The sequence below is a fragment of the Miniopterus schreibersii genome, assembly GCF_964146895.1.
Source record: "Miniopterus schreibersii genome assembly, chromosome: 8".
NCBI lineage: Eukaryota > Metazoa > Chordata > Mammalia > Chiroptera > Miniopteridae > Miniopterus > Miniopterus schreibersii.
In genome coordinates, this window is record NC_138109.1 from 39,512,536 (window position 1) to 39,538,748 (window position 26,213).

At 35.4% G+C, this 26,213-nt stretch overlaps 1 protein-coding gene across 3 annotated transcripts in view; it reads left to right on the forward strand.

Annotated features, from left to right (window-relative positions):
- EFCAB7 (EF-hand calcium binding domain 7) overlaps window positions 1-25,813 on the forward strand; it is a 40,244-nt gene extending 14,431 nt beyond the window's left edge. For all 3 annotated transcript variants that reach the window (XM_081144411.1, XM_081144413.1, XM_081144412.1), the window contains exons 7-14: window positions 1,662-1,803; window positions 5,062-5,171; window positions 7,496-7,653; window positions 8,300-8,433; window positions 12,599-12,747; window positions 19,175-19,384; window positions 24,599-24,706; window positions 25,655-25,813. In XM_081144411.1, coding sequence (XP_081000537.1) covers window positions 1,662-1,803; window positions 5,062-5,171; window positions 7,496-7,653; window positions 8,300-8,433; window positions 12,599-12,747; window positions 19,175-19,384; window positions 24,599-24,706; window positions 25,655-25,729 — 1,086 coding nt within the window. In that variant the 3' untranslated portion in view covers window positions 25,730-25,813. The remainder of the gene's footprint in view (window positions 1-1,661; window positions 1,804-5,061; window positions 5,172-7,495; window positions 7,654-8,299; window positions 8,434-12,598; window positions 12,748-19,174; window positions 19,385-24,598; window positions 24,707-25,654) is intronic.
- The last annotated feature ends 400 nt before the right edge of the window (window positions 25,814-26,213 follow it).

Consider the following 26,213-nt stretch of genomic DNA (forward strand, 5'->3'; position numbering starts at 1 on the left):
ACATCATTAGCCTTAAAAATACACATACTTTTTGTCTGGAAGTTTATCTGAAGTTCATCTATATTATTAGAAGAAAAACATTTAGATAAAATAGTATTTATTTTAGCATTGTCTGTGCTGATGAGAAATTGGAAATTATCTAAATGGTCAACATTTTAGAAATAGTAAGTAATGGTATACCAACTCAATGGGTAATTATAGAACCAGTTAAATTGAAATTTTGAATATTGCTTAGCAAAATTGTTTTTTAAAGAGACAAGGTTAGCTTTAATTAATTAATTAACTTATTTATTTTTAGTCCTCACCTGAGGATATGTTGTTGTTGTTTGTTGATTTTTTTTGGCGGGGGAGAGAGAGAGAAACATCAATGTGAGAGAAAAACATCAGTTGGTTGCCTCCTGTATGCCCCAACTTGGGAATGAACCCACAGCCTAGGTACGTGCCCTGACCAGGAATCAAACTTGCTACCTTTTGGTGTGTGGGACAACAGCCCAACCAACTGAGCCACCCAGCCAGGGCTGTTCTTGTCTTTTAAGTGCCATATAAGTCTTTTTATACTACATTAGTAATATTTTTATATTATTGTTATACAGCAAATGCACACCTTTTTTGTAGTTATCTTAATATTATTAAAGCCTTGAGCTTATTTTTTAAATATTCTTGCAGGTAATTTTTCAAAATCATTCTTTGTAAAGTAACTTCAAAACCTCATTAATATTCTTGGAAGTCATTAGAAGTAGAATAGATATGTGTTACATTATAGGTAGGCAAGTCTACTCATGATAAAGTGAAAAGCATTTTGGCACACACCTATGGTAATGCACAATTTTTTATACCTTCAATAGAGAATCCTTTACTTTCTGCATAAGGAGCCATCTTCAGGTTATACTTAATTGTAGTTATGAGAACCCATGTAGACATTAGTTTGGACTTCAAGGGATTTGGCTAAACAGAGATAGTAGAGTCAGTATTATAGGAAGGTCTTCCTCAAAACTGATATTTATCAGTATTTTGCTATAGCTGTGAAATTTATTCCATGTTCTTTTAGTATGTAGACTTGAAACAATTATTTTCATCGTCATATACTTTATCTTTTAAATACAAAGTCCTATCACTTTTTCTTTCAAAATATCAGTTTTAGCGTTCCTTACTTCTTTATTCCTACTATACTCCCCTGATTGTCGCGGCATGTTTGTTTATTACTTTGTTTCAGTACTTCTCCCATTCTCATGAACTTTATTTATTTATTTTTCTTCTCTTCATTATGTTTTCCCGTAACTTTTCATTATCCAACTTCTGCTGATCCTTCAAGATACAGTTTATGAATTGCTCTCTCAGTTTATATTGCTGTCACCCCCCTCCCCTCCTCCCCCCCAACAGAAAAACCTTGATTGAGCACCTACACTGTGTCGGGCACTATTTTAGGAACTGGAGTTATAATATTATTTTGCATATATAATTCTTTTTTTGTTTTAACCATATACTACTATCAGTTATAATCGGATTGTGTCTTGTCTTTTTTTGCCTTTCAGTGACAGTTGCAAATTCCTGGAGATCAATACTCTACAATTCTTTTGTATCCTCAGATTTCTCCTCATTGCTATGCATACTGGAAACATTTAGTAAACATAATTTGAAAAAAATTTTTTTCTTTATTTCAGGAGTGGCAATGTGTACAATCAAAAGGTTGCTTTTTCTTAGAAGAAGATGGTGAAATCATTAGTCACCTATACAGGATGCACATAGCTCAGAGATCCATGGTGTATTTAACAATTAAGCCATTAAATCTGAGCCAAGTTGAAGGCAAGTTTAAAATTTTTACATATTCTTTAAAATATTAATTTATGCCCTCTTTAAAAATTCTTATGTAAGTATGTGATAGTCCTATTTCGTGAAGAAAATAATCTAAGAAACATGTGGTTACATACATTTAAAGAAAGAGTTTATACATTGACTGTTAACATATTTTGCAAAGCAAGTATGCTTTTTGTATGTGCTTAAAGCATGCTTCATTTAATTCATTTAAAAATCTTATGACATAGAATTAACTTTCCATTTGTTAATTAATCCTTAGCTTTGCCACTTACCAATTTTTAAAAGAGAACTTCTGTAGAAACGTAACTTAAGACAATATGAACTGCAAGTATTTTTTAATAACTTCAAAGTCCTATATCATATGACTTAGACAATTCTTATTAATAATCTTTGCATTCATGGCAATATTCTTTTTTGTACACAAATGCTAGATAAAAATTAGTAATTTCCTAATGTCTGAAGTGTTTATTATGTAATTTTTAATTAGTGGAAGATGTCTATAAGGGTGCTTTCCCTAGAGATTCTTTCAATGGTGGTTGTTCTCAATATCAATGTTTTCTTCCATTGTGTTTACATGTAAACCTTTCCTAAAGGGAGGGATCGTCTCCATTCTCATTCTTTTTTCCCCCTAAAGTAGAGGTTCTGTAAGTGTTCACTGTATATCTTGTAATACTTACAACAGTTGGTAGTTGATGCTTCTAAATAGCAATTACAGTAGTCATTTTTAAGATAAACGTATCAAAATAGGCCTGCAAATTCAATGTAGTTGTTAATTCTCCATATTCTTACAAAAAATATTGCTTTATTCATTTCTCAAATATTTATTGAGGGCCCCTATACTAGTAGCATTTTAGGTGCTTAGGATACATCAGAATATAAAAAAGACAAAAATCCCTGCCCTTATGAACTTACATTCTAGTGGGGGAAATAACAATAAATAAAAAACAATAAATGACATGGTATGTTAGAAGGTGGCAAGTGCTACAGGGGAAACAGATGGAAAGTGGCAGTGTGACTGCTGAGGGCAGATGGGTTGCCACTGAAATGCAGGGGTTAGTGCATGCTTCATTAAGAAGCTGATATTTGAGCAAAGACTTGAAAGATGTATATCGATTGTCAACTGCTACATAACTAATCTATCCTAAAAGTGGCTTAAAACACTAAACATTTGTTTGCCCATGAGCTGATCTTCTGGATAGTTGTTTTGGTCTGAGTTAGGGTTGGCCTTTCTCTGTAGGGCTCACTCGTGTATCTGTTGTCCCCTGCTGGTTAGCTGTTGCCAGGCTTTACTGATCTTGGCTGGGCTCTCTATTCTGTATTGGGGTCTCAGTTGGGACAGCTTGACTCTGCCTCATACAATCGCACATCCTCTAGTAAGTTAGCCTGGACTTGTTCTCATGGTGTAACAGGGATCTGAGAGAAACCAGAAGCATCATGAGGCCTCAGAGGCCTGGGCTCAGAAATGGCACATTACTTCTGTTACATTTTGTTGTTCACAGCAAGTCACAAGTCCAGACTTATGAAGTGAAGAAATAGACTTGACTTCTTGATGAAGGAGCTGCGAAGTTGCCTTGCAAAGGGCTGTAGATACAGATAGGGACAGCCATTTTTGCTGTCTTCCGTAGAAGACAAGGGATGAGTTTTATGGGTGTAGGAGTGGGGGAAAGGGTGGGTGAAGAGTGGAGGAGGTGAGAGTGTGCCTGGTCTAGGAAAGCAAGGTGGCTAGAGTGGCTAGAATGAGGTAAGGAGAGAGTAGTAGATGAAGACTATGCAGAACAAGGACAAATTAGGTAGAGGTTTTTCTGGGTTTTGCCATAATGAAGACTTGGTCTTTAATCTGAGGGAAATGAGGAACCCTTAGGAGGATATTTCCCATGGCTGTCATCAAGATTTTCTTTTTATCTTTTTTCCCCCCAACAGTCTGAATATGTGTTTAGGTGTTTTTGTGTGTGTGTTTGTTGATATTGTTTGCTTTGGGTTTGGTGGTGGTTTTTTGTTTGGGGGTTTTTGTTTGTTTGTTTTTTATTTATCCTGCTTAGGGCTCTCTGAGCATTTTGGATTTATGGCTTATGGCTTGTTGTCTTTCATAGTTTTTATAAAAATTTCCACCTTTATTTCTTCAAATATTTCTCTGCTCTCTCTTCTTTTTCCACTTGTATGGTGCCTGACATCTTGTCCTCCTCTGTTTACCACAAATAAGCCTTGGAAAAGTCTGTCGTTCCTTGAATTTTAGGCTACTTGGTTGCCCTGTGACCTCAGCTCTGATGGGTTCAAGAAAAGTTATGATTTTGTAGTTCATGCACTTTTCCTTATTGCTAGGGTATGAGCAACATTTTTCCAACTCTTAATTTCCTGAGAAGATTTTAAGTAGAGACAGGACATAATTAGACTTATATTTTATCAAGAGCAGTCAGGTTGCCATATTGAGAATAGACTGAAGAATGCCCAGGAGAAAGCAAGGAGAGCAGCTAGTATGCTATTGCAGAATTCTAGGTGAGGACTGATAATGCTTTGAACTGGGATGTACAAAGGATCAGAAGTAGAAATTTTGGATATATTTTCAAGTTTGAACCACAAGGTTTCCTGAAGATTGGTTGTGATACGTGAGAAAAGAAAAAAGTTAAAGATGATTCCAAGATTTCTGACTTGAGCAACTGAAAGGAAAGAATTACTATTAACTGAGATAGAGAAGAGTATAGATGGACAGTTTTTAAAAAGGGGTTTTAGGCATAGAAATCCAAGTGAAATAGGAAATAGGCAGTTGTGAAATAGGCAGTTGTTTATATGGAAATAGGCAGTTGTGAAATAGGCAGTTGTTTATATGGGTCTAATGTTCAGAGGTAAGATTCTAGCTGGAGATACAAATTTTGAAGTTGTCAGCACATAGATGGTGTCTGACAACTCTTTCCCCTCCTGTGTTCCTTCACAGGTAAGCCAGTGCTTATATCCCATCTCTCCTTAAAAGGGTTTGCTTTTCTTTGGATTTCAGGCTTTTTGGTTACCTTGCAACCTCTGATAAGTTCAAGAAGTTATGCTTTTTAGAAAGTGTGTATGTGGAGAATGTTTCTAACAAGCTTACTGTATATAAGTATGTGCCTTACTGTAAATGCTGTGATGTTTTCATATAAAAGTAGAATGTAATTCTAAAAAAGAAATCCAAAGGGGAAGGAAACCACTAACGTCTTTTTTAAATAGGAGAGTAAGTAGTGATTGCTTATTTTAAGATTTTGGTTTCTTTGTTTATAGGAAAACCATCACCTTGGTTGTCAGTTGATACTGCCTTGTATATTCTTAAGGAAAATGAGAATCAAGCAAACCTACAGCTCATCTGTTTTACTGAACTACGAAGTAGAGAAGTATACATATTTATTTTCTAATGTTTAATTAAAAAGTGTAGTATGAACTCAAGTTTGGGTACAACAGTAGTTTTTCTGTATTTTTTTTAACTTTTGTATTTTTTCTTCCAATTAAGGTATATATAGTACTTAAATACTATACATATTACATATGCTTTATTAATTGTGAAGGACTTTTTCTTGCCGAGATTTAAGAATTGAGGCTTGATTGGCAGTCTTAGCTTCACAACTTAAAAGTTGTGTGACATTGTACTTCACTTTCCTCTTTTCTAAATGCCCTGATGCCTCACATGTGAACATTTTTTTGTTATACTCAATAAAAATGGTTGATACCAGTGGACTTTCTTCCCCTAAATACAAGCAATTCAAGACTTTGGAAAAGTTGCTTTAGATGTTTATCTTACTTATACTACTACTGCAAAAAAAGAAAAACTTCAAGATTACTATCCTCAGGCTTGACCCATAGTACAAGGTTGAAAAATAGATTGATCTGAAGAAATGCTTTTAAATGAGTTTATATGTTGCCCATAGGGTTTCTCTGATCTTTTCTAATTATATATTTACTCAGAGGCCAAATCTGTGAGGCAGATACATAAATGTGGCTATTTATTTTATGAGAACTACAAAATACATCTGCTACACAACAACAGGAATAATACTATTCAAGGGCTTACTGCAATATCATATTTAATCTTTATATAGGTCCAACGACAGACAAACATTTCCCTGATGGAATGTTATATAAAAGTCTTTATTGTAGGCTTCCTAACAGACAAGGATAGTTATAGGCAAGAAACAAATAAAATGACAGAAGTTAATGTTTTGACTAAACTCCTCTTCAGAGCTGACTGCAAAGTTAAGTTCAAGATAAAGCATTGTCTAAAACAATAGCTTTTCCCATTTTTGCTTTGGATAAAATTACTTTCTTATGAGATTGCATGTGTAAAAATGTTAGTACATAGCAAGCCTGTAATAAAGTTTGAATGAGTTTCTATTTACCTCTTTACTATATAGGCTTCTGGTTATCTGTAATATGTCATATTTATAAAGGACTTTTCATTTTTAGTTTTAGTTTCACAATTATTTTCTTTAAGAAGAGTTTTGTGCCCATGAAAGACTTTTCATTTGCCATCCACAGTGGCAATTCAAGGTTATATGTGGAGATAAGGGAGGTTCATGGGATAACATATATTAGGAAGCAGCAAGAACTGTTTTTCACTCCTGGTTATCAGTCTGCATCTGGCCAGTCTAAAAGATTTTGGCTTTGAAAGGATGGTTTTGGTCCATCTTTAGTCTTCAAAATGACCCTCAGTTTTATTCGATTGCTTCTTGCATTAAAATAGGGTATGGTCACTTTAAGATGATTGCGGTTCCTCTGATTTGTGAGGGCAGAAATAGGGCTGATCCTAGATTCAGATAAGCAGCTTTATTTGGGATATGAATACCCAGGATGGCCTAAAATATACCTGGGTTTTGAAAGTTTTTTAACACAACATCAGACAGAAATCCCTAGGACTCTTCTGTGCTGACGGGCAAATAGCTGACAGAAAATGCTTAGATGTAATTTATTTGACAGAGGCAACCCCTAGGTTTTATAGGAAGACATTGGGCTTCAGAAAGCACCTAGAAGGTCCATAGAGAGATTCCATTTTGCTTTCTTTTATAGAACAAGAGAATAAAATGTTTTCCTATACAAATATCCTGGCACTCTTTATAAATACCCTGTGATGGAAAATAATTTTGCATGAGGTAGGTTTATCTGGGATTCTGCCATCTTGTTTTATAGGCCATGTTACATAATAGTAAAATTCTAGTGTGTTTGTCTACATAATTGGATTCTTACAAATATGGCTAATTTATATAAATAGTTAACTCTTTAAAATGTGTTTAATTTTTATTTTATATCGTTGAAATCTGACTTACAAATCATATATTTGTATTTGAATCATATTAGGGGATTGTAACCTGGAAAATTTATTCTAAGATCTTTGTGCTTCCTGTTGAAGATACATGTATCATAATCATTTTTGAAAATTATTGGGGAAGACTTAGAAATTATGTGATTTCTTACCTGTTATTGTTTTGAGCATTTAAAAAAAATATATAGAACCACAAAGAACTATATCTAATGGACTTATACTAGGGTTACCATTGAAAAAAGATTTTGAAGCCTGTAAAAGATTGATAGAACCATAATAGAATTGGTGAATATTGATTAAAAATGATTTCTAATGCTTCTTTTTCAGAAGGAAGATTAAAAGTCATTTATAAAGAAGTTCATTAAGATTTATGGTGGTGTTGTTTTTTAATTCTTTTCAAAAAAGGTTTTTGGATGGACTGGTGAACTAGGACCTGGAATTTACTGGTTAATTCCTTCCACAACTGGCTGTAGGCTGAGGAAAGAAATAAAACCAATAACAGAAGAAGCCCAGCTTGTGTATAGAGATGAAACAGGGGAATTATTTCTTACAAAGGAATTTAGGTAAGTCTTGTTTCTTAAAGTTAGAACTATAATGTTTAGACTGGACATATATATATATATTAATAGTTTGTCTTTCATCTTTTCCATTTGCCAGCTGCCACCCCCACACCATGATTCTAATTCTAGAATTTAGCTCTTTCACGAGGCATCTGAAAGTGACCTGCCATTCACAGGTCTGGGATTGCTATTTATTTCTGGGTTCCACACATTTAGTAAGTCAGCATTAGCCATACATCTACCAGTTTCTCCTCCAGTAGACACTGCCTTGGAACTAGATCCTTCTAATTGCACTGTTGACCTCGATAACTGTCAAATGTGAAATCCAAGCACTTAGGTGGTTCTCCTAGGCCTAGATATACACAACAACACCTGGTAGAAAGGAAGGAGAAAGTAGATTGGAGAAAGGAGAAAAGAAGGGAACTACTATTGAGGTCCTACTATGTGTGGAGATACTATGATTGCTTTAGAAGCTTCTTTATTTCGTATAATACTAGGCTGAGTAAAAATATATATTTGAATACATTATCTTTATAGTTCACAAAAACTGTTCAATGCCTTGATATTCCTTCTGAAATTTATCTTTATAGAAAGCTTCAGTCAAGTTGCCTTGGAGACAAGAAATAATTTGCTATTTTAATAATTTTAGGTCAACTTTATCAGATATATTTGAAATAATTGACTTAGATGGAAATGGTCTTCTTAGCCTTGAAGAATATAATTTTTTTGAGTTGAGAACAAGTGGTGAGAAATGTGATGAAGATGCTTGGGCTGTCTGCAGAGGTAAGTACTTTCTTTTTCTTAATGGATGTGTAAAAATCTCCCCTTTCACTCTTAAGAAGTAAAATGTCAGACTTCTGCATGGAATATTATTATAGCAATTAGGACAGTTTAAAAGTAGTAGCATTGTTTGTAGACCATAAAAACATAAACATTTATTTTACTTAAACTGATAGTTGGTGTAGTACTCAAAGAAAATATGAATTACAGTACTTAATTGTAATTTTATTTTTAGCCTATGCTCTTTGGAGCTTAGAGTAGTGGTCAAGAGCCCCAAACTGTGCCCAGGAGAGGGCAGCAAAGAGCTGATAGAGTTTAATAAAAATTAAGAGGTTTTTAGGAAGTTGTTTATACCTATTAAGAATTCTTTAGTTTTTTGTATTCAAGTAGAATTAAGAAAGTGCAGTGATGGAAGTATGGAAACCAAAAATACCAAAGAAAAATACTGAGAATGAGGCAAAAGCAATAGTCACCTAGGAGGAGTGTGGGAATTCAGTAGGACTTTGTGTTTAAGACAAGAACTGAAAGGTCAAAGGAGAAAGCCAAAAGCCACAGAACAAGAAGTTTGACGAGGCGCAAATGCAGTTAAGAAAGAGATTAGCTTACATATTTCTATCACTGAGGTAGTACTGTGTCCTACTCCTCTGGTTCTTAAAATAGCCTAAGCTTGGCAAAGTCAGTGAGCCATGTGGGAGTCTGATAAATCTGTTTACCTAAACAGTAATTAAGGAAATATTAATATAAAGGTTTTAAAAAATATATTTTTAAACTGAAAGTTTACATAGTATAATCAGTAACAAGAAATGCATATTGGTTTATAATATTAAATTTTGATTAACAAGATTGATGATACACATAAGAGTATATTATTTTTAGAATGATATGATTATCTTGTAACTTTAATGATGCAATCTTTTGATTCTCTATTGTTGGCACTAGAGCATATTCCATAAGAGTGATTCATAATTAGGATTTTCTTATGGTAAAGTTGTTGATAAATAAAATTTGTTTAACAATTTAATTACATTGGTAGAGTTGATAATTAACATTTTTTGAGAACTTACCACATACCAGGTGGAAGCACTTCTACACATCAACTCTCTGAGTTATGTGCTAATATTCTCATTTTACAAATAAGGAAACAGAATCAAAGAGTTAGGTAAGTCACTTGACCATGGTTACACCGCAAAAAACTCCATAGCTGAATTTCAAATCTAGGCAGTTAGTCTCCAGAACCTTAAGCACTATGCTATACAAAAATCCCCAAGAATGGATGAATTAAAAAATGATTTGGGGGGAATGTCTTCTTTACCAACATTGCTAATACTGCAATGAAACGGGCTTTTTAGGTTCTGAAATATTTGTAGTCATACATAATATTAATTTTTATCATTTTTTTTTTTTTTTAATTCTTATAACCTCACTGAAGAGGAGAAAATGCTGACTTAGGTGAATTTTTGTGTGTGTATATATATATCTTTACTGATTTCAGAGAGAGGAGGGAGAGGGAGAGAGAAATAGAAACATCAGTGATGAGAGAATCATTGATCGGCTGCAGCCCGCAACCCGGGCATGTGCCCTGACCGGGAATCGAACCCCGACTGCCTGGATCCTAGGTTGACTCTCAACCGCTGAGCCACGCCCGGCCGGGCACTTTGCAGTTTCTTAATGAAATGTGACATCGAGCATCTTTTTTTTTTTTTTTTTAAATATGTCTTTATTGATTTCAGAGAGAGGAAGGGAGTGGGAGAGAGAGAGAAACATCAATGATGAGAGAGTCATTGACTGGCTGCCCTCTGCATGCTCCCCACTGGGGTCAAGCCCGCAACCTGGGCATGTGCCCTGATCAGGTATCAACCGCGATCTGGATCAGAGGTCAATGCTCAACAGCTGAGCCACACGCCCCCCCGGGCTCGAGCATCTTTTCATATGCTCCTTTGCCATCTGTATATCTTCTTTGGTGAGGTGTCTGTTCAGATCTTTTACCCATTTTTTATTAAGGTATTTGTTTTCTTATTGTTGAGTTCTTAGTATATATTGGATACAAGTCTTTATTAGATATGTGCTCTGAAAGTATTTTCTCCCAATCTGTGGCATGTCTTTTCGTTCTTTTAATAGTGTCTTTCACAGGGCAGAAGATTTTAATTTTAATGAAGTCCCACTTACCAATTTTTTCTTTCATGGATCATGCATTTGGTGTTGTATCTAAAAACTCATAGACATACACAGGCTCATTGAGATTTTTTTCCTGTTATCTTGAAATTTTATAGATTTGTGTTTTGGGTCTATGACCCTTTTGGATCTGACCCTTTTGGGCTTGTGACCCATTTTAGTTAATTTTTGTGAAAGAGGTAAGGTCCTTGTCTAGATTTATTTTTTTGCAATAGATGTCTAGTTGTTTCAACACCACTTTTTGAGAAGACTATCCTTTGAACTGACTTTGCTCCTTTATCAAATAGGAACTGCACATATTTGTATGGGTCTATTTCTGAGATCTCTATTCCAGTCCACTGATCCTTTTATCTAATCTTTTGCCAGTATCACACTGTCTTGATTATTATAGCTTTATAGTAAGTCTTGAAGTTGGGTATGTTAATAAATTTTTAAAAAATTAATGGAGGATTGAGAATTTTAAGTTTTAAAAGTAGATTAGTTGTTACTAGTCTTTAAAGTACAGTATCTAGATATAGTTTTTGAAAGTAATAATTTCTTTGGTTTACATATCAAATATTAATATTCTTTATTTTGCTTTACTGCATAAGTAGCTCCAGCCTCCATTTTAGTGGCTACCATTTCTATGATCAAATTTAATCTTCATTTATTTATTTTTTCTTGCAAAAGTTGAGTCACTTTCCAAACTCTAAATATATTTTTAAAAAATATATCTTTAGTGATTTCAGAGAGAGGAAAGGAGAGGGAGAGAGAGAGATAGAAACATCAATGATGAGGGAGTCATTGATCGGCTGCCTCCTGCATGCCCCCGACTGGGGATCGAGCCCACAACCCAGGCATGTGCCCTGACCAGGACTCGAACCCCGATCACCTGGATTCTAGGTCGACACTCAACTGCTGAGCCACACCCGGCCAGGCCAAACTCTAAATATTTTAAACTATTATTCAGTCAACCAGTTTTAAACAGTCATGTCTCTGCTGTTTTTCTTACTGTAATGCATATAAAAGAGATATCTCAAATAAGAGTACCCCTTCGCCTTGGTATATTACAGGCAGGAGTTGGAAAATAGAATATTTCTTGTTGTTAGATCAGTTAACAGAATATAATCCATAATGAGTAACTGTTTATTATCTATATTATAGATAAATTCAGAAAATATACATATTTAGTTACTTCTAAGTGAATTTAGTTTTGCTTGCAAATAATATTTAAGTGGACATACTTATATTTATCTGGGACATTCATGAACTCCAAAGTGTTTCCTATTATCTAACAATTTTTTAAGGACCAGGGGACAATTCAGTTAAAATTAGAGTAATTAGACATGTAGCAATCTTCTCAAATTTGGCACCATCCCCATCTCCCTTTTTGAAACACCAGTAGTTTAGGGAGTATTACATAAAATTCATCCAAGTTCTGCTGGCTTTAAGTGACAAATATATATGAAGCATTTCAATTTTTGTCTACTACTATCTACTCTACATGAGCAGGCAGGTTAGAATTTACCCAATATTATAATCTCTTTCTATTTTGTAATATATTTGGATTATTTATAACTTTAGATTTTGTTTAAAAACTAAATCATGCATTGTGATGATTATTATGCTGAGTTGTAGGAAATTAGAATGGTATCTTTCAAACATCTAGTTTTTTTAAATGTTCCCTCCATCCTTCCCTCTGTCCCTTCCAGAGACAGAGAGAGAGAGAGAGAGAGAGAGAGGGAGAGAAACATTGATTTGCTGTCCCTCTTACTTATGCACTCATTGGTTGATTCCCGCCTGTGCCCTGACAGAGTCAGACCTGCAACCTCAGCCAGTCTGGACGCTCTGACCGCCTGAGCCACTGGCCAGGGCTCCAGCGCAGTTTGAGTCATTCTTATCCCACGTTTACGCGGCTTACAGGCTCATAAACATTTATGGATAACAAAAAATAGACATTTTATTAAATGTATGAATTTTATATTATATACGAAAGAACTTTTGGTTGCTTTGACAGAGAATTTTGATACAAAGAAGAATGAACTAACAAGACAGGGCTTTATGGATCTGAATCTAATGGAAGCTAATGATCGTGAAGGAGATCCTCGAGACCTTTGGGTGACTCTGCTCTCGATGGGCTACAATAAAGCTCTGGAATTAATAGAGGTAAAGTAATCTGAAAGTTTTGGAAAAATGGGTTTAATTTACATAACATTTTACCCTGAGAACATTTTCCTGACTTGACTTTTGAATTGGGCACTCAAATTCTTGAAGTTTAGCATATGAATGAATCCTGGGTGCAACAACATGTTTTTGCTAGTTTATGTAAATTCCTTTTTTGAACTGAAATTTAGTTACTACAGACATTTAAATAATTCAGGAACAAAAGAGTTTGAATATATGATATGCAGGAAAAAATTGTAATCTAAAAAAATTATATTTCTTAATTGGTGGTGATTATTTGCGTTGCTAAACTGTTATTTCTATGGGGAAACTAACTCTTTGTCCTAATAGAATAAAGGCTCTCTTAGAATAAGGGGAATGTGTCTGTATGAAAACTGGAATTCTGATTTTTGGACAAAGAATACTCCTTGGGTTAGGATTTGTAAAATACTTGGGGCAGTGCTTAACTTGTTTAAAGAACTGTGTGTGTATTAGCTATCATTACTATTATTTATTAACATGATAGATATAGAAGTTGAATAAGACTTGTAATCCAAAGGAATAATAAAAATTAAGCATTACTTCTTAAATTCTATACTTTTGTGTCAGGTTTAAAATAAAGAATTTAACAGTTTCAGGCCACACATTAGATAACAATACATTTGTTTATATTCTTAAAATTAAAAATAGCATTGGTTCTTTCTATAAATAAATCAACTTAGAAGAGTAACACTAGCACCAACAAATTTTAAGTGTATTGAGACTTTGGTTTAATTCCTAGTTTTGATGTCATTCAAAATCCATCATAATCCTGTTTTCTGAAAAGTTTTCTATAATTTTTTGCTATTATTAGTAATAGTCACTTTTATATTCTACTTTAACCTAACATTCACTGAACCCCACATTTTAACCACAGTGTCTAATCTATGAATAATATTACATCTGCTATACATGTTTTCACTTAGTTTTAATTAGAAATTAGTTTAAGAGTAATTTAAAACATTTTATAGCATTTACTGATGTCATTGACCTTTGAAACCATAGGCAAGAGGATTTCTGAGATAAAACTTTAAAAACATTTTATTGATTGATTGATTTGAGAGAGAGATCTACTTGTTGTTCCACTTATTCATGCAATCATTGGTTGTCTCTTTTATGTGCCCTGACCAGGGATTGAACTTGCAACCTTTGTGTATTGAGATGATGCTCTAACCAACTGAGCTACCTGGCCAGCGCTCTGAGATAAAACTTTTTAAATTTAAAGTTTATTCAGTTATTGAATATATAATATATTCACATCATTGAAAATCCAAAAGGTAAAAAAATACACAGTGGAAATGTCAAAAGATAATGAGATCACCACTCAGTAACTGAAATACAAAGATAAAACTGAATGGATTGCTTACTGTAAGGGAGAGCTATGCTGGTTGGTTGCATTCACTCCACACAGAGCAGAACTCTCATTTTATTTATTTAGGATTTGGGGGAAGCATGGTTACTCGGGTGAGACTGTTGATTGATTGGCACTCAGCAGTGTATTTATTGACATGAATCTGTCCCTGACTGCTTGACTTTCAAAACTGAGGAGCTGACACTGGTTGGCTTACAAAACTGTGTTCATTGAGATGAGTTGTTGCAGATCAGTTGAATAGGTTTAAACCAGTTCTGGTGACTACTCGTAACAATGACAACACAATAATTGTTTTTTTGACACGTTTGTAGGAACTTTTTTGATCCCAGCCTCCCTTTTTGATTTTCATCCAGCTAACGCTATGGAAGAAACTATCAAACATTCACTCTACCACTGTTGTTGATTCTCTTTGAAGTGATTTCATCTGTGGGGATCTGATTTACAGTTTGTACATTTATCATGATTTATTCTGTTTTTGTCTTTAAGTTATGAATTGGGACAATGAGTGTACAGAAGCTTATTAAGACCCTGGACATTTAAACTCTGAGACAAACAAGTATAACTAGGAGTATTGCAAGAAGGGACTGGAGGGCACTCCAAAATCATAACCCTAGATTTTCCAAGCTTGGCCAAGAGAAGTTCCAAAGACCCCCAAAGTCTTCTTTGTGTAACATTTTATAGTTAGCTCTTTTAATTAATCGTAGGTGTTTTTACTTACAGTGTTATCCAAGTACATGTAGTATTAGCATTGATATAGACTCTTCCCTGGTTGGTCAAGAGAAAATCAAGTGTTTTTTATTATCTATAACTGATTTAGTTAAATAATTTAAACTGGTTCGTTGTGCCCCTAGGACTTAGACTATATTAATTACTATGTCAACCAACATGAAGGAACAATTTTTTTTATGACTACCTGGAGTGGTGTAACTGCTATGAATGGGATCACTATATTCAAGAGTCTTTTTCCAGAAAAAGTGTTATTCTTTTGGAGTGTATGTAAGGAAAGGTAACTCATTGAGGGTGTTGGGGAGTTATACCCTTGGGATGGCCTAACTAAAAGCTATACAAAATAATTAAATTTGGTTCAGGGTTGGCATTAAATAGTCTGATTTCCACATAGAAGCTTCTCAGGAGATTTAATTATCCTTAATGGAACTGTGGGTGTGTTGTTTTGTGGTGTTGTGACAGCTAGTTACATTTTGTATTTCTCATAATTCGAACATGTTTTCCTTAAAACCTAGGTTTAGACAAGTTATTGTTACTAATAAGGAGAACATGATAGGCCGCAGCCAGACATGTACACTGTTAAATCAGTAAAGAGTACAACCTATGGAAACACCTTGTTCCAATGGTCTTGAGAGGAAGCTGCTTATGTATGATCATGTGCTTGTTCAAGAGTCCTAGGTTAATTCTGTGGACCGTGTGCTTCTAGAGGCTCTGTGGAGAACCTCACTTTAGGATAGTTAAAGGATGTACCTTTCCAGTGGCCCTTTTTATTTTTCTAGAAGTTTGGGAATGATAAAGACAAAAAATATTTTTGAGTAAGAAGCAGACCCTTACATAATCAAAATTCATGAATAATTATTCCAGTTAAATGTGTCCCTCATCACAGAACCAGTAATTTGGAATGTCCTAGGCAGTGATGATGGTGTGGCTTTTCAACAGGGAAATATTTTGACCCACTTTGAAAATAAATGTACTGTTGTTAGTAGTACATATTCATAAACCATAGAGGGAGAACCTACTATATAAAATCAATTTGGAAATGCTCAGGGAGTCTTTCAGAGCATATTTTCAATTCATGTACCGCAGTTTTTCCAGGTAATTTATTTATAGATAAAGCATCCTCCATTATCCTAGGAAAGTTTCCTCAGTGTTTAATATTATAGCCTATTTATCTTTATTGGAATGAGTTGTTTCATGGAGGATTCTATCTAGTGTCCAGATGGCCATTCTGGTTTTGTCAGATCTCACCCCCATGTGTATTAAAATCTGATGGTACTCAGTGTTTCTTTTCAGAATTTGGCAGACCGTGCTTTGTGTATCTATGATGGAATCCTTGAACTTCTCCATAGATTTGTTTTATTTTTTTGTTGCTTTATATCAGGACTTTAGTCAAAGTAGTCTGTTTAGTATTGTCAGCAAAACAATGTCCAGCCTATAGAAAAGTCGTATAAGAGTTTATTGGAGCCAAATTTTGAGGACATGCCTAGAAGCAAAATTTCAATGGTTTGAGAAAATGCTCTGGAGAGTGGTGGTTTGCAGCTTATTTTATACACTAGACTCAAAGGAGGCGTCATAAGGAGGGTTACATGAAATCCTTAGGTAGTAGACTAAGGGTGCAGGAGAAAGCAAAGCAGGAAATCTCTAGGATTTGATAAAAAGCAAAACAGAGAGGCACATACTTCTTTTACGTTGGTGGGGACGCACCAGTTAATAATTAGCATTTATAGGTTGTAGAGATGGTATTCGGGAAACAAGATCACAGAGAAGGGTTTTGTGGTCTCGTGCTCTGGTGGTCCTGTGTGCTGGGGCCTGTGGTTTTGCCTTCAAGGGGTCTAGGAAAGAAAATTACTCTGACATTTCACAGGTATGTTATCCTAGATGCATAAGAACAATGGACAGAGCTCACTCAAGGTAAAGTAAGGAAGCTGTAGGCCTGGGACATGATTACCTGCTATGACCTGCCCAGTTAAGAATTTGTGGTCTCATGTGGTTACTTTCAATCATTGAGCTTGTCAGGCCTGCCATGTGGCCCCTCAGCTTGTCAGGTTATTTCATAGCCCTTTTTCGTTCATAGTATAGTAACCTGTGAAAAGTACTTTTATAGTATTTCTGAAGTGCTTTTATAGTATTTTTCATACAGTACTTTTAAAGTATTCCTATATTTTTTGTAATATATAGTATATTAGCATCAACAGACCTTTTACTTTGAGTCTTCTTGTTGTATGCTTCCTGTATTCACTTAGTAGGATCAAGAGAATAGATAAATAAAAGATTAAGCCCATAACAGACAAAAATAATGTATTATAGGGCAACTTTTTTAGAGTAGATGTGATTTCATTTTTAAAACTTTAGAGAACATTTCTTTAACAAAGACCTTTTAAGATTTTTATTTTCAGTGAATCTTTTGTTGATACTCTTTGGTTGAATAAAACTGATAACCAGGACTTGGAAATGGCAAAATAATACCAGAATCTGTTTAGTAATAATAATAATAATAATAAACCTTTAAAATTTCACATTCATTTTTATAATTATTATAGATAATCTTTTTTCTGAATTCTACATTGTGAAATATTTTCATACTATCACTTATTAGGTAGTTGCAACAACCCTTGGCAGAATATATCCAGTTTAATCCCACTTTTTAAATGAAGAAACTGTTACAGAAATTAAGTGACTTCCTCAGGTCATATTGCTAGTAAATGATAAAATTCAATTGCAAACCCAGATCTGCTTTTTAATCCAATGAATTTTATTTTTAAATTTTTTTGGTTAATCTTCATCCGAGGATATTTTGATATTTTTTCCATTGATTTTTAGAGAGAACCAGTGATTTTTTTTTTTTTTATTGTCTTGTCTTTCTTTAAAAAGCTGAGTTTATTATTTGTAAAGGTTGGAATCATTAAGATATATATTTTTAAAATTTTAATAAAAATGTGTGTTGGTGCTCTACTAACTTCAGACTTTTACCTTTTGTCTCCCAAATAAAAAGATGACCATCAATGTGTATAAAGTCACTTACTTATTCAACAAATATTTATTGGATGCCTATATGTGGTAAACCTGTAATAAAAAGGCACTGAGAATACAATCATGAATAAAATAGTCAAAATTCCTGCCCTCAAGGAGAATGATTAATTAAATAGAAAAAAAAAAATCATTTCAAAAGTGTTTTGAAAAAAATAAGCCAGAGGTCAAGGTAGAGAACAGTGGGGGAATGAAGGAAATTGGGAGCTAAGAGCAGCTCTCTGCAGGGGCGACTCTTAAACTTTAACCTGAAGGAGGGGGTACCCATGTAAAAAGTGAAAGAACCGTCCAAGCGGAGTGAACGCTACATACAGGGTGGGGCAAAAGTAGGTTTACAGTTGTTCATATGGAAACTAATGCAATAATTAATAAATAATAATACAAGAATAAACTCCGTGTTTCACGTACTCACAACTGTAAACCTACTTTGCCCCACCCTGTATGAAGGCTGTGACCTAGGAAAGAGCTTCATTTGTTCATCTAGGGTATGAAAGATCGGAATAGCTGCCATATAGTGAGGCAGGAGACTGGTTGGATGGAGAGGCAAAGGCTGCCATGTGCAGCACCTTGTGGGCTCTAGTAAAGACTAAAAGGCAGCCCGGCCGGGCATGGCTCAGTGGTTGAGCATCGACCTAGGATCCTAGGCGATCAGGGTTCGATTCCCAGTCAGGGCACATGCCCGGGTTGTGGGATCAGTGACTTTCTCATCATTGATGTTTCTATCTCTCTCTCCCTCTCCTTTCCTCTCTCTGAAATCAATAAAGATATATTTAAAAAAAAAAAAAAAAAAAAAGACTAAAAGGCAGACATTATAAAAATCCATTTCCAAATACAAAAATCTTTTTAGGTCTCAGACTTTAAATGTTCTTTTACACTAACTTTGAACTGTTTATCTATAGCTATACATTTAGTTCTTTTCAGTACTGTATATCCACCCATTAAGTTTTATTTGTAAACGTAGTAATTCCTTTAGATCCCTTTGATGAGTTCTTTCCGTACCCTTATAGTTAGAAAAGGGATTTAAATAACTAATATGACACGAGTTAGCTCTAAAATAGAGTGGTACAGTGGCTTAAAGGAGGTGTTACTGATTTTTTATCACTCAATTTATAGTACTAAAATTTTCTTCTAAAAGTGTATCAGAAGGACAAGGTAGAAAGTGCAGTGCATCTTCTTAAATCATATGATAAACATATTAATAATAAATAATTTATTTTAAATTCTGTCAACAGGCTAAAATAAGGTTTGCTTTTTCTTTCATATCAGGCATGCCCATTTGTCATCGATATCTATGCAGACAAATGCAAGCCAAGAATTAAAGCTGTCCATATGGAGCCGTGCAGTGGACAACTCGAGAAGGCCATTTGTAAATCTGTCCTTAACAAAGGTGACGCCAAAGTAATGGATGGCTATGAAAATATTATTGTACATACTCATAAGCGTGACACCTGGATAACTTCTGTTATTGAAAACAAGGTATCGATTATAAAGTGGTTCTCATAACTGCAATGTTTACTAATATTTTTCATCTTCTTTCTCACTCTATTCTTGCACAGTAATTAAATATCCCATTATATTAATAATATTTATAGTAGGCAATTATTCTTTCTCCTTAGATTTCTAACTCAAACTGTGCAAGATAATTTATATATATATATATATATATATATATATATATATATATATATATAATTTTTAAAAAATAAAAGGTCTCTTTTATTAGTGCACCATACAGACTACAAAATAAGAACAGTGAATGACAGAGAACAGAGGATCTGTCTGAATTTTAAAAGGAAAATTAAGCATGATGATTTGCCCATCTATCACAGTAAAAATGTTATTTTAGCAAAGCAATGGAGACAATGACCTTATTTTCATGCAAAACCCAGAATGAGTTACTTTGTAAATTCAGTCAGCTCCACTAACAGCAACAACTACAAAAAGTTGGAAAATATATTCAGCAAGCTTCTTAAAGCTGACTGATCTATCTTATACATAAACAGTGTATTTGGTTTGGAAGGATTACATGTATTTTGTATGGATACAAGAACAGAACAGAAGCAGTTTTGTTTTTTTAATTCATCTTGAGGTCAACCTTTTCAATTGCCATTTTATGTATGTTTTACAATATCAATAGTAGATTAGAATAATATGTGTATATAAATTAAAATACATATACATTTTAGGTTTATGTCAAAATTTTGTTATTACCCTATATATTCTTAAAATACTTTTTTATTTTTAAATTACAGTTAACATACAATACTCTATTAGTTTCAAGTGTACAACCCAGTGATCAATCACCATATAACTAAGTTAACACCCTGGTAAATCTAGTACCCATCTGATACCATACACAGTTATCACAATATTATTGACTATATTTCCTATGCTGTACTTTATATCCCTGTGACTATTCTGCAACTATTTGTACTTCATAATCCCTTTACCGTTTTCGTATATTCCCCCAAGCCCTGCTCGAATCTTAAAGAAGACCCTTTAACATTTCTTGTAATACTGGTTTGGTGGTGATGAACTCCTTTAGCTTTTTCTTGTCTGGGAAGCTCTTTATTAGTCCTTCCATTCTAAATGATAGCTTTGCTAGGTAGAGTAATCATGGTTGTAGGTCCTTACTTTTCATCACTTTGAATATTTCTTGCCAGTCTCTTCCAGCCTGCAAAGTTTGTGTTGAGGAATCAGCTGACAGTCTATGGGTGCTCCCCTGTGGATAACTGCTTTTCTCTCACTACTTTTAAGATTCTCTCTTTGTCTTTAACCTTGTGCATTGTAATTATGATGTGTCTTGGTGTGAGCCTCTTTAGGTTCATCTTGTTTGGGACTCTCTACACTTCCTGGACTTGTATATCTATTTCCTTTACCAGGTTAGGGATGTTTTCTGCCATTTTTTATGTAGGTTTTCAATTCCTTGCTCTCTTTCTTCTCCTTCTGCCCCCACCCCCACCCCGTGATGTGAATGTTGAAGTTGTGAAGTGCGCTTGAAGCTGTCCCAGGGGCTGCTTATACTATCCTCATTATTTTGGGCTCTTTTTTCTGTTCTGATTGGGGGTTTTTCCTTCCTTATCATCCAAATATCTGATTTGACCCTCTACTTATCCACTCCACTGTTGATTCCCTGTAATGTATTCTTCATTTCAGTTAATGTATTCTTCATTTCTGACTGGTTCTTTTTTATGTTTTCTAGTTCCATTTTTTATGTTTCCTACGTTTTTGTTGATGTTCTCACTAAGTTCATCTACTCTTCCCCCAAGTTCATTGAGCATCCTTATAACCAGTGTTTTGAACTCTGCATCTGGTAGATTGCTTGTCTCCATTTTGTTCAGTTCTTTTTCTGGAGTTTTGTTCTGTCCTTTCACTTGGGACATGTTTCTTTGTCTCCTCATTTTGGCAGCCTCCCTGTGTTGGCTTCTATGTATTAGGTAGAGCTGCTGTGTCTCCCAGGCTTGGTAGAGTGGCTTTGTGTAGTAGGTGTTCTGTAAGGTCTAGTGGCACAGCCTCCCTCCGCAATCACTGGAACTGAGCACTCCAAGTGTGCCCCCTGTGTCAGCTGTGTACACCTTCCTGTGGTAGTTGAGCCCTGGTTGCTGTTGGCACGTCAATTGGAGGGATTTACCCTTGGCTGATTGGCTGCAAAGACTGGTTGGAACCAAGATGGAGGATCAGCTCTGCAGGGGCCCAACCAAAAGAGCAGGACTTCAGCAGGACTCTGGTACCCACTGAGCTTGTCCCTTGAGTGTGTCACTTGTGGAGGTGGCTCTGAGGCCTCCTGGAAGGTGCAGGTCAAGATCAACCACCACCTGTGTGCTGCCCGGGGCCACCAGGCATGAGCTACAGTGTGGTCTGCAGATGGCTGTTACTTGTGCTGGGCTTGGAGGTGCCCAGGAGAGGCCAAGCTGCAGACCAAGGCCAGCTGCTGCTAGTGCTGGGCCTGGGGCCACTTAGCAAGAGGTTCAGGGCACTCCAAGGCCAGATGCTGCTTGTTTGAGAGATTTTAGTAGAGTCTGAAGCATGAGCCAAAAGAAGCTGTTTGTATGGAAAAGCCACTGGAAACAGCTTGGGTGGGCCTGCAAGTTGGTTGGGGCGGGGTCTCAGGGAACCACCACCAGGGTTGGGTTAACAGTGATAGCCAAGTTGATGGAGACTCAGATATGGCACCGTCCTGCTGGCTCTATGGAGGGATGGCTCAGGAAAGGAACAGTGACCTCTGGGAGAAAGCTACCCCTCCAGCTCTCTCCCTGATACTGGAGAATTCAGTTCCTCCCTGTATGTCTCTGGTGCCTTTCTAGCTGCTGTCCCGCCAGGGCTCAGAGGGAGTGAGTCCGAGTAAGTCCATGCATGGGCCCTTTAAGAGGAATGCCTGGGATTCCAGCAGCCCCTCTGTCTTCTCTATAATCCCTGCTGGTTTTTACAGCTAGAAGTTATGGGACTTGTCTTCCTGGCACGGGAACCCTGGGCTGGGTGGCCTGGTGTGGGGCTGGGACCCCTTGCTCCCCATGGGGGAACTCTGCAGCTGACATATCTCTCCAGATTTTTATCTGCCACATGTGGGTGTGGGACTAGCAGGTTCCACATCTCCATCCCTGCTACTAGTCTCCATGTGGCTTCTTCTCTATATTCTTAGATGTAGGACTTTTTTGTTCAGCTAGATTTCAAGCACCTGAATGATGGTGGTTCTGTAGTTCAGTTGTAATTTTGATATGGTTGTGGGAGGATTCAAGTACCACTTTTAGCTACGCTACCATCTTGATTAGAACCTCCTTATATGTATATATTTTAAAGGCTCGAGATAATTGTTTTTCTTTTAATATGAAATTAAATGTTTGGATATCTGTAAGATAGAGCATCATCTGGGTACAAAATATTTTATTTAGTTTGTTAATAAAAGTCTTCACACAAACATAACTATTTAAAATAATAGACATCATGTTTTGAAGCAATACAAAGAAAAAAATTTAGCCCAACTTTTTACACAAACTTTTTAATATCAGAAATTCTATAGACTATCACTTTATCTAATTAAGTATATTCCACTGTCCAGATCCTATTTTATCATGCCAGTTATTTCTAGCTTTGGACATCTTCCCTGCTACTATTGATATGGCAGGTCAAGAGAATACATGCATAAATTCTTAGAGTCAGAGATACCCAGTTTTCTAGAAAAAATAAGTTTTCATGAAACCTTACTTAATATAGCTGGGTTTTTTAAAGTACTGTTGGCGTCTTCCTCTTAGTTCCTGGGTGATATTTTCATTATTTTTATGCCTGCCATAAATTTGTTAAGGTGTTTAAGATTTGGCTGAGCACTGAGTCAATGTGAGTATATGTTAAGTAACTAACTCTCCTAGTCAATTAAGGGCCACCAGAAAGTGCAACATGGCCTCTGCTTTCAAGGAGTTTATGGGCTAGTTGAAAACATAAAATTAATACTCTCAAAAGAGACCTGAGAATAATTAAATGTTAAATAATGCAATACTTTTGTAGGTACAATAGTTGTACTATATTCGTATCTCTTGTAATTGATGTCTTTTGGACTGTAGAAGTTGGGAAGGATTTGTGATGTGGGGAAGGGGGCTCTGATGGATTTGAGCATTTGGTGTGGGATTTGAAGGATAACTAGGATTTAGATATGCAGAGAGACATCTTGGGAAACAGTTGTAAGGAGAAACAGGAGAAAGCGTTAACATGAAGTGTAGAGGAAAGAGGGAGAAATTTTCTAGGAAGAGTATTCAGAAGATAAACAACAGGTAGAATGGGTCCAGATTATACAGGGTGGGCAAAGTAGGTTTACAGTCAACAGAGTTTATTTTTTTGTATTATTATTTATTATTTTCCATACAAACAATTGTAAACCTACTTTTGCCCCACTCTGTATATGTAATCTTGAAAAAGAAATAAAGGAATTTGGACTTGATGAAATAAGCTAGAGTCCCCAGCTAGTAAGTTGCTATCTTCAAATGGATCATAAAGTTTTGGAGGGTGATTCCTAAAATCCAGCATATTTCTGTTTCTGCCCTCTGTGTTTTATTAGGATTACCCCAGTCCCTCTGCTCTGCTATAACATATTATTTCTCAATCCTCCGTCTCCTTTCTTTCCCTAAATTAAAGTTAAACTTTCTTCACCAAAATGAAGTAATAATAGTGCAGAGCTTACAATGTGCCAGGCACTTTACATATATTAACACATTTACTTCTCACAACAACCCAATGGAGTAAATACTATCCCAATTTTATGCAAAAGGAAACTGAAGCACAGGGATGTTAATTTGCAAAAGTCCACACAGCTAAGTAGTAGAGGAGCTGAGAAATGAATTTAGGTTGTCTAATGTTATTCTACCCCTTCGTAGCCATTAGGGAGTGGTTGCAAGTTCCGTAGCTGGGGAATACTTTGACTCTCGCATTTCTCTCATTTCTTAGCTCCATTCTGCTTTCTCTTGCTTCCCATCCAACCTAGAGGCTATCACCTATTATCTCAGGTAGAAGTGTCTTCCATAAGGTCTTCCATGATACCCCAGCCTCACCTAATGCTTCTGTATTTCTATAGAGTCTTCTGTGTTTCAATGGAACCCTGTGAATACCTCTATCACAAGACTTACAGATGTCTTATAATTACCATTTTCTTTGCCTGTATTTATTAAAGACAGAAATAACAACTTACGAAATCTTTTTTTATAGTCAGATAATAAAGTGATTATTCACATCAACAATGAGCTAAGTAAAAACTGCATAAACAACAGAGGACTCAACATATTTGCAGTAGAAGTGGCGCCCAAATCTACAATGGTAATGCATTGTTTCCTAATTAAAGCCTTTTGTTTTGTCAGTTTGAAAAAAACTTTTTTGCTATTAATGCTACAAATAAATATATGTATTAAATAAAGTAGAACATTATTTTAAGTCTGATATTTGTATTAGTATCATCCTATACTAGGAGGTAGGAGACTTAGTTCTAATCCAGTTCTCACTATTCGATTCAGCTAGTGTGACACATTCACTTAACCTCTCTGCTCCAGTCTCTTTAAGTGTAAAATTAACATATCACCAGCTCCAGGCACTTCACAAGGTTAATGTAAAGATAAAATCATGTACATGAAGCACTTTCAAACATCATATAGAAATACAAAGTAGTATTAATAGTAATAGGAATTTTGATAATCCAAAACACTTTTATGTACATTATTTAGATTTTCTAAGGCAACCTGGAAGAGAAAATGCCCGAGTTTTAGATAACTAGCTAACTCAAGTCAGGAACAGCTGTAGTTCTGGTGTTAGCAGAACTCTGGGTTTTTGGTTTAGCCAGGAGTCCACAGGACAGATCAGTAGACTAGTCTAGTGAAGGGGAAGAAGAAGAACCTTTCCATTCTTACCCTTTCTTTCTCCATACTGTCCATGAAATCCTAGAACAAGATAAAGAAAGATTATCTTTTCTGTTATCCAGTGAGGATTTTAGAAAATGTGGTGGGTAAGGAGGAAAAGGTATTTACTCCCATCCCTCTTTATCTGCCTTCACAAGCACCAAGTACCGGCTTTTATATCAGGGTAGAATTTAGGCTGTATTACCCTGTTGGACATCAGGTCATAGATTGTAGGTCTCTGCTAAGGATAAATATTGTAGAATTTTATATGAACAGGGATATTTTTTACATAGGGTCTAGAAATGTCCTGTTGAAAAATTAGCCCAAAATAGCAATATATAAAAGGAAATTAAAAGCTCTCTGTTTTTATATGCAGGTTTGTCAGCATGTAATGCCTCTGAATGAACAAGAAGAATGGATATATAATTGTGTGTATTCCCTTATATCTTAAATACTGATTTTAGGAAGTAATTCTACCTGAGACTCAGACTAAGAATTATCATCTCAGGTTTAGTCTGTTATTTGTTGATCAACTAAATGCTAATCAATTTGACTGATATACGTAAATAATCTATCTGCATGCACTTACATTTCCTGCTATATTATATATTTTATTATTAAAATATAAATAACTTTTTAAATGTGTGGCCTTATTTAATGGGGAATCTGGGCACATTTTATTTATAGATAGTAAATCAAAATGAAATTATAGGTAAGCTTTTAAGAAGTAATAGTGAATCCTATAAAGTCCTGTCCACTTAATTTATTCATCAGAAAACAAAACAGAGCAAAAGGCTAAAAGAAAGTGTAAATCGACCAGCCTCAGCAAGTGCCCCATGTGACCTCCTCAGCTGTCCCATGTCCTGTCCGGGGAGCTTCGTCCAGGACTCCTGTCTGCGCCTGTGTGGTCGCAGGCATGTGGCTGTGGAAGGACT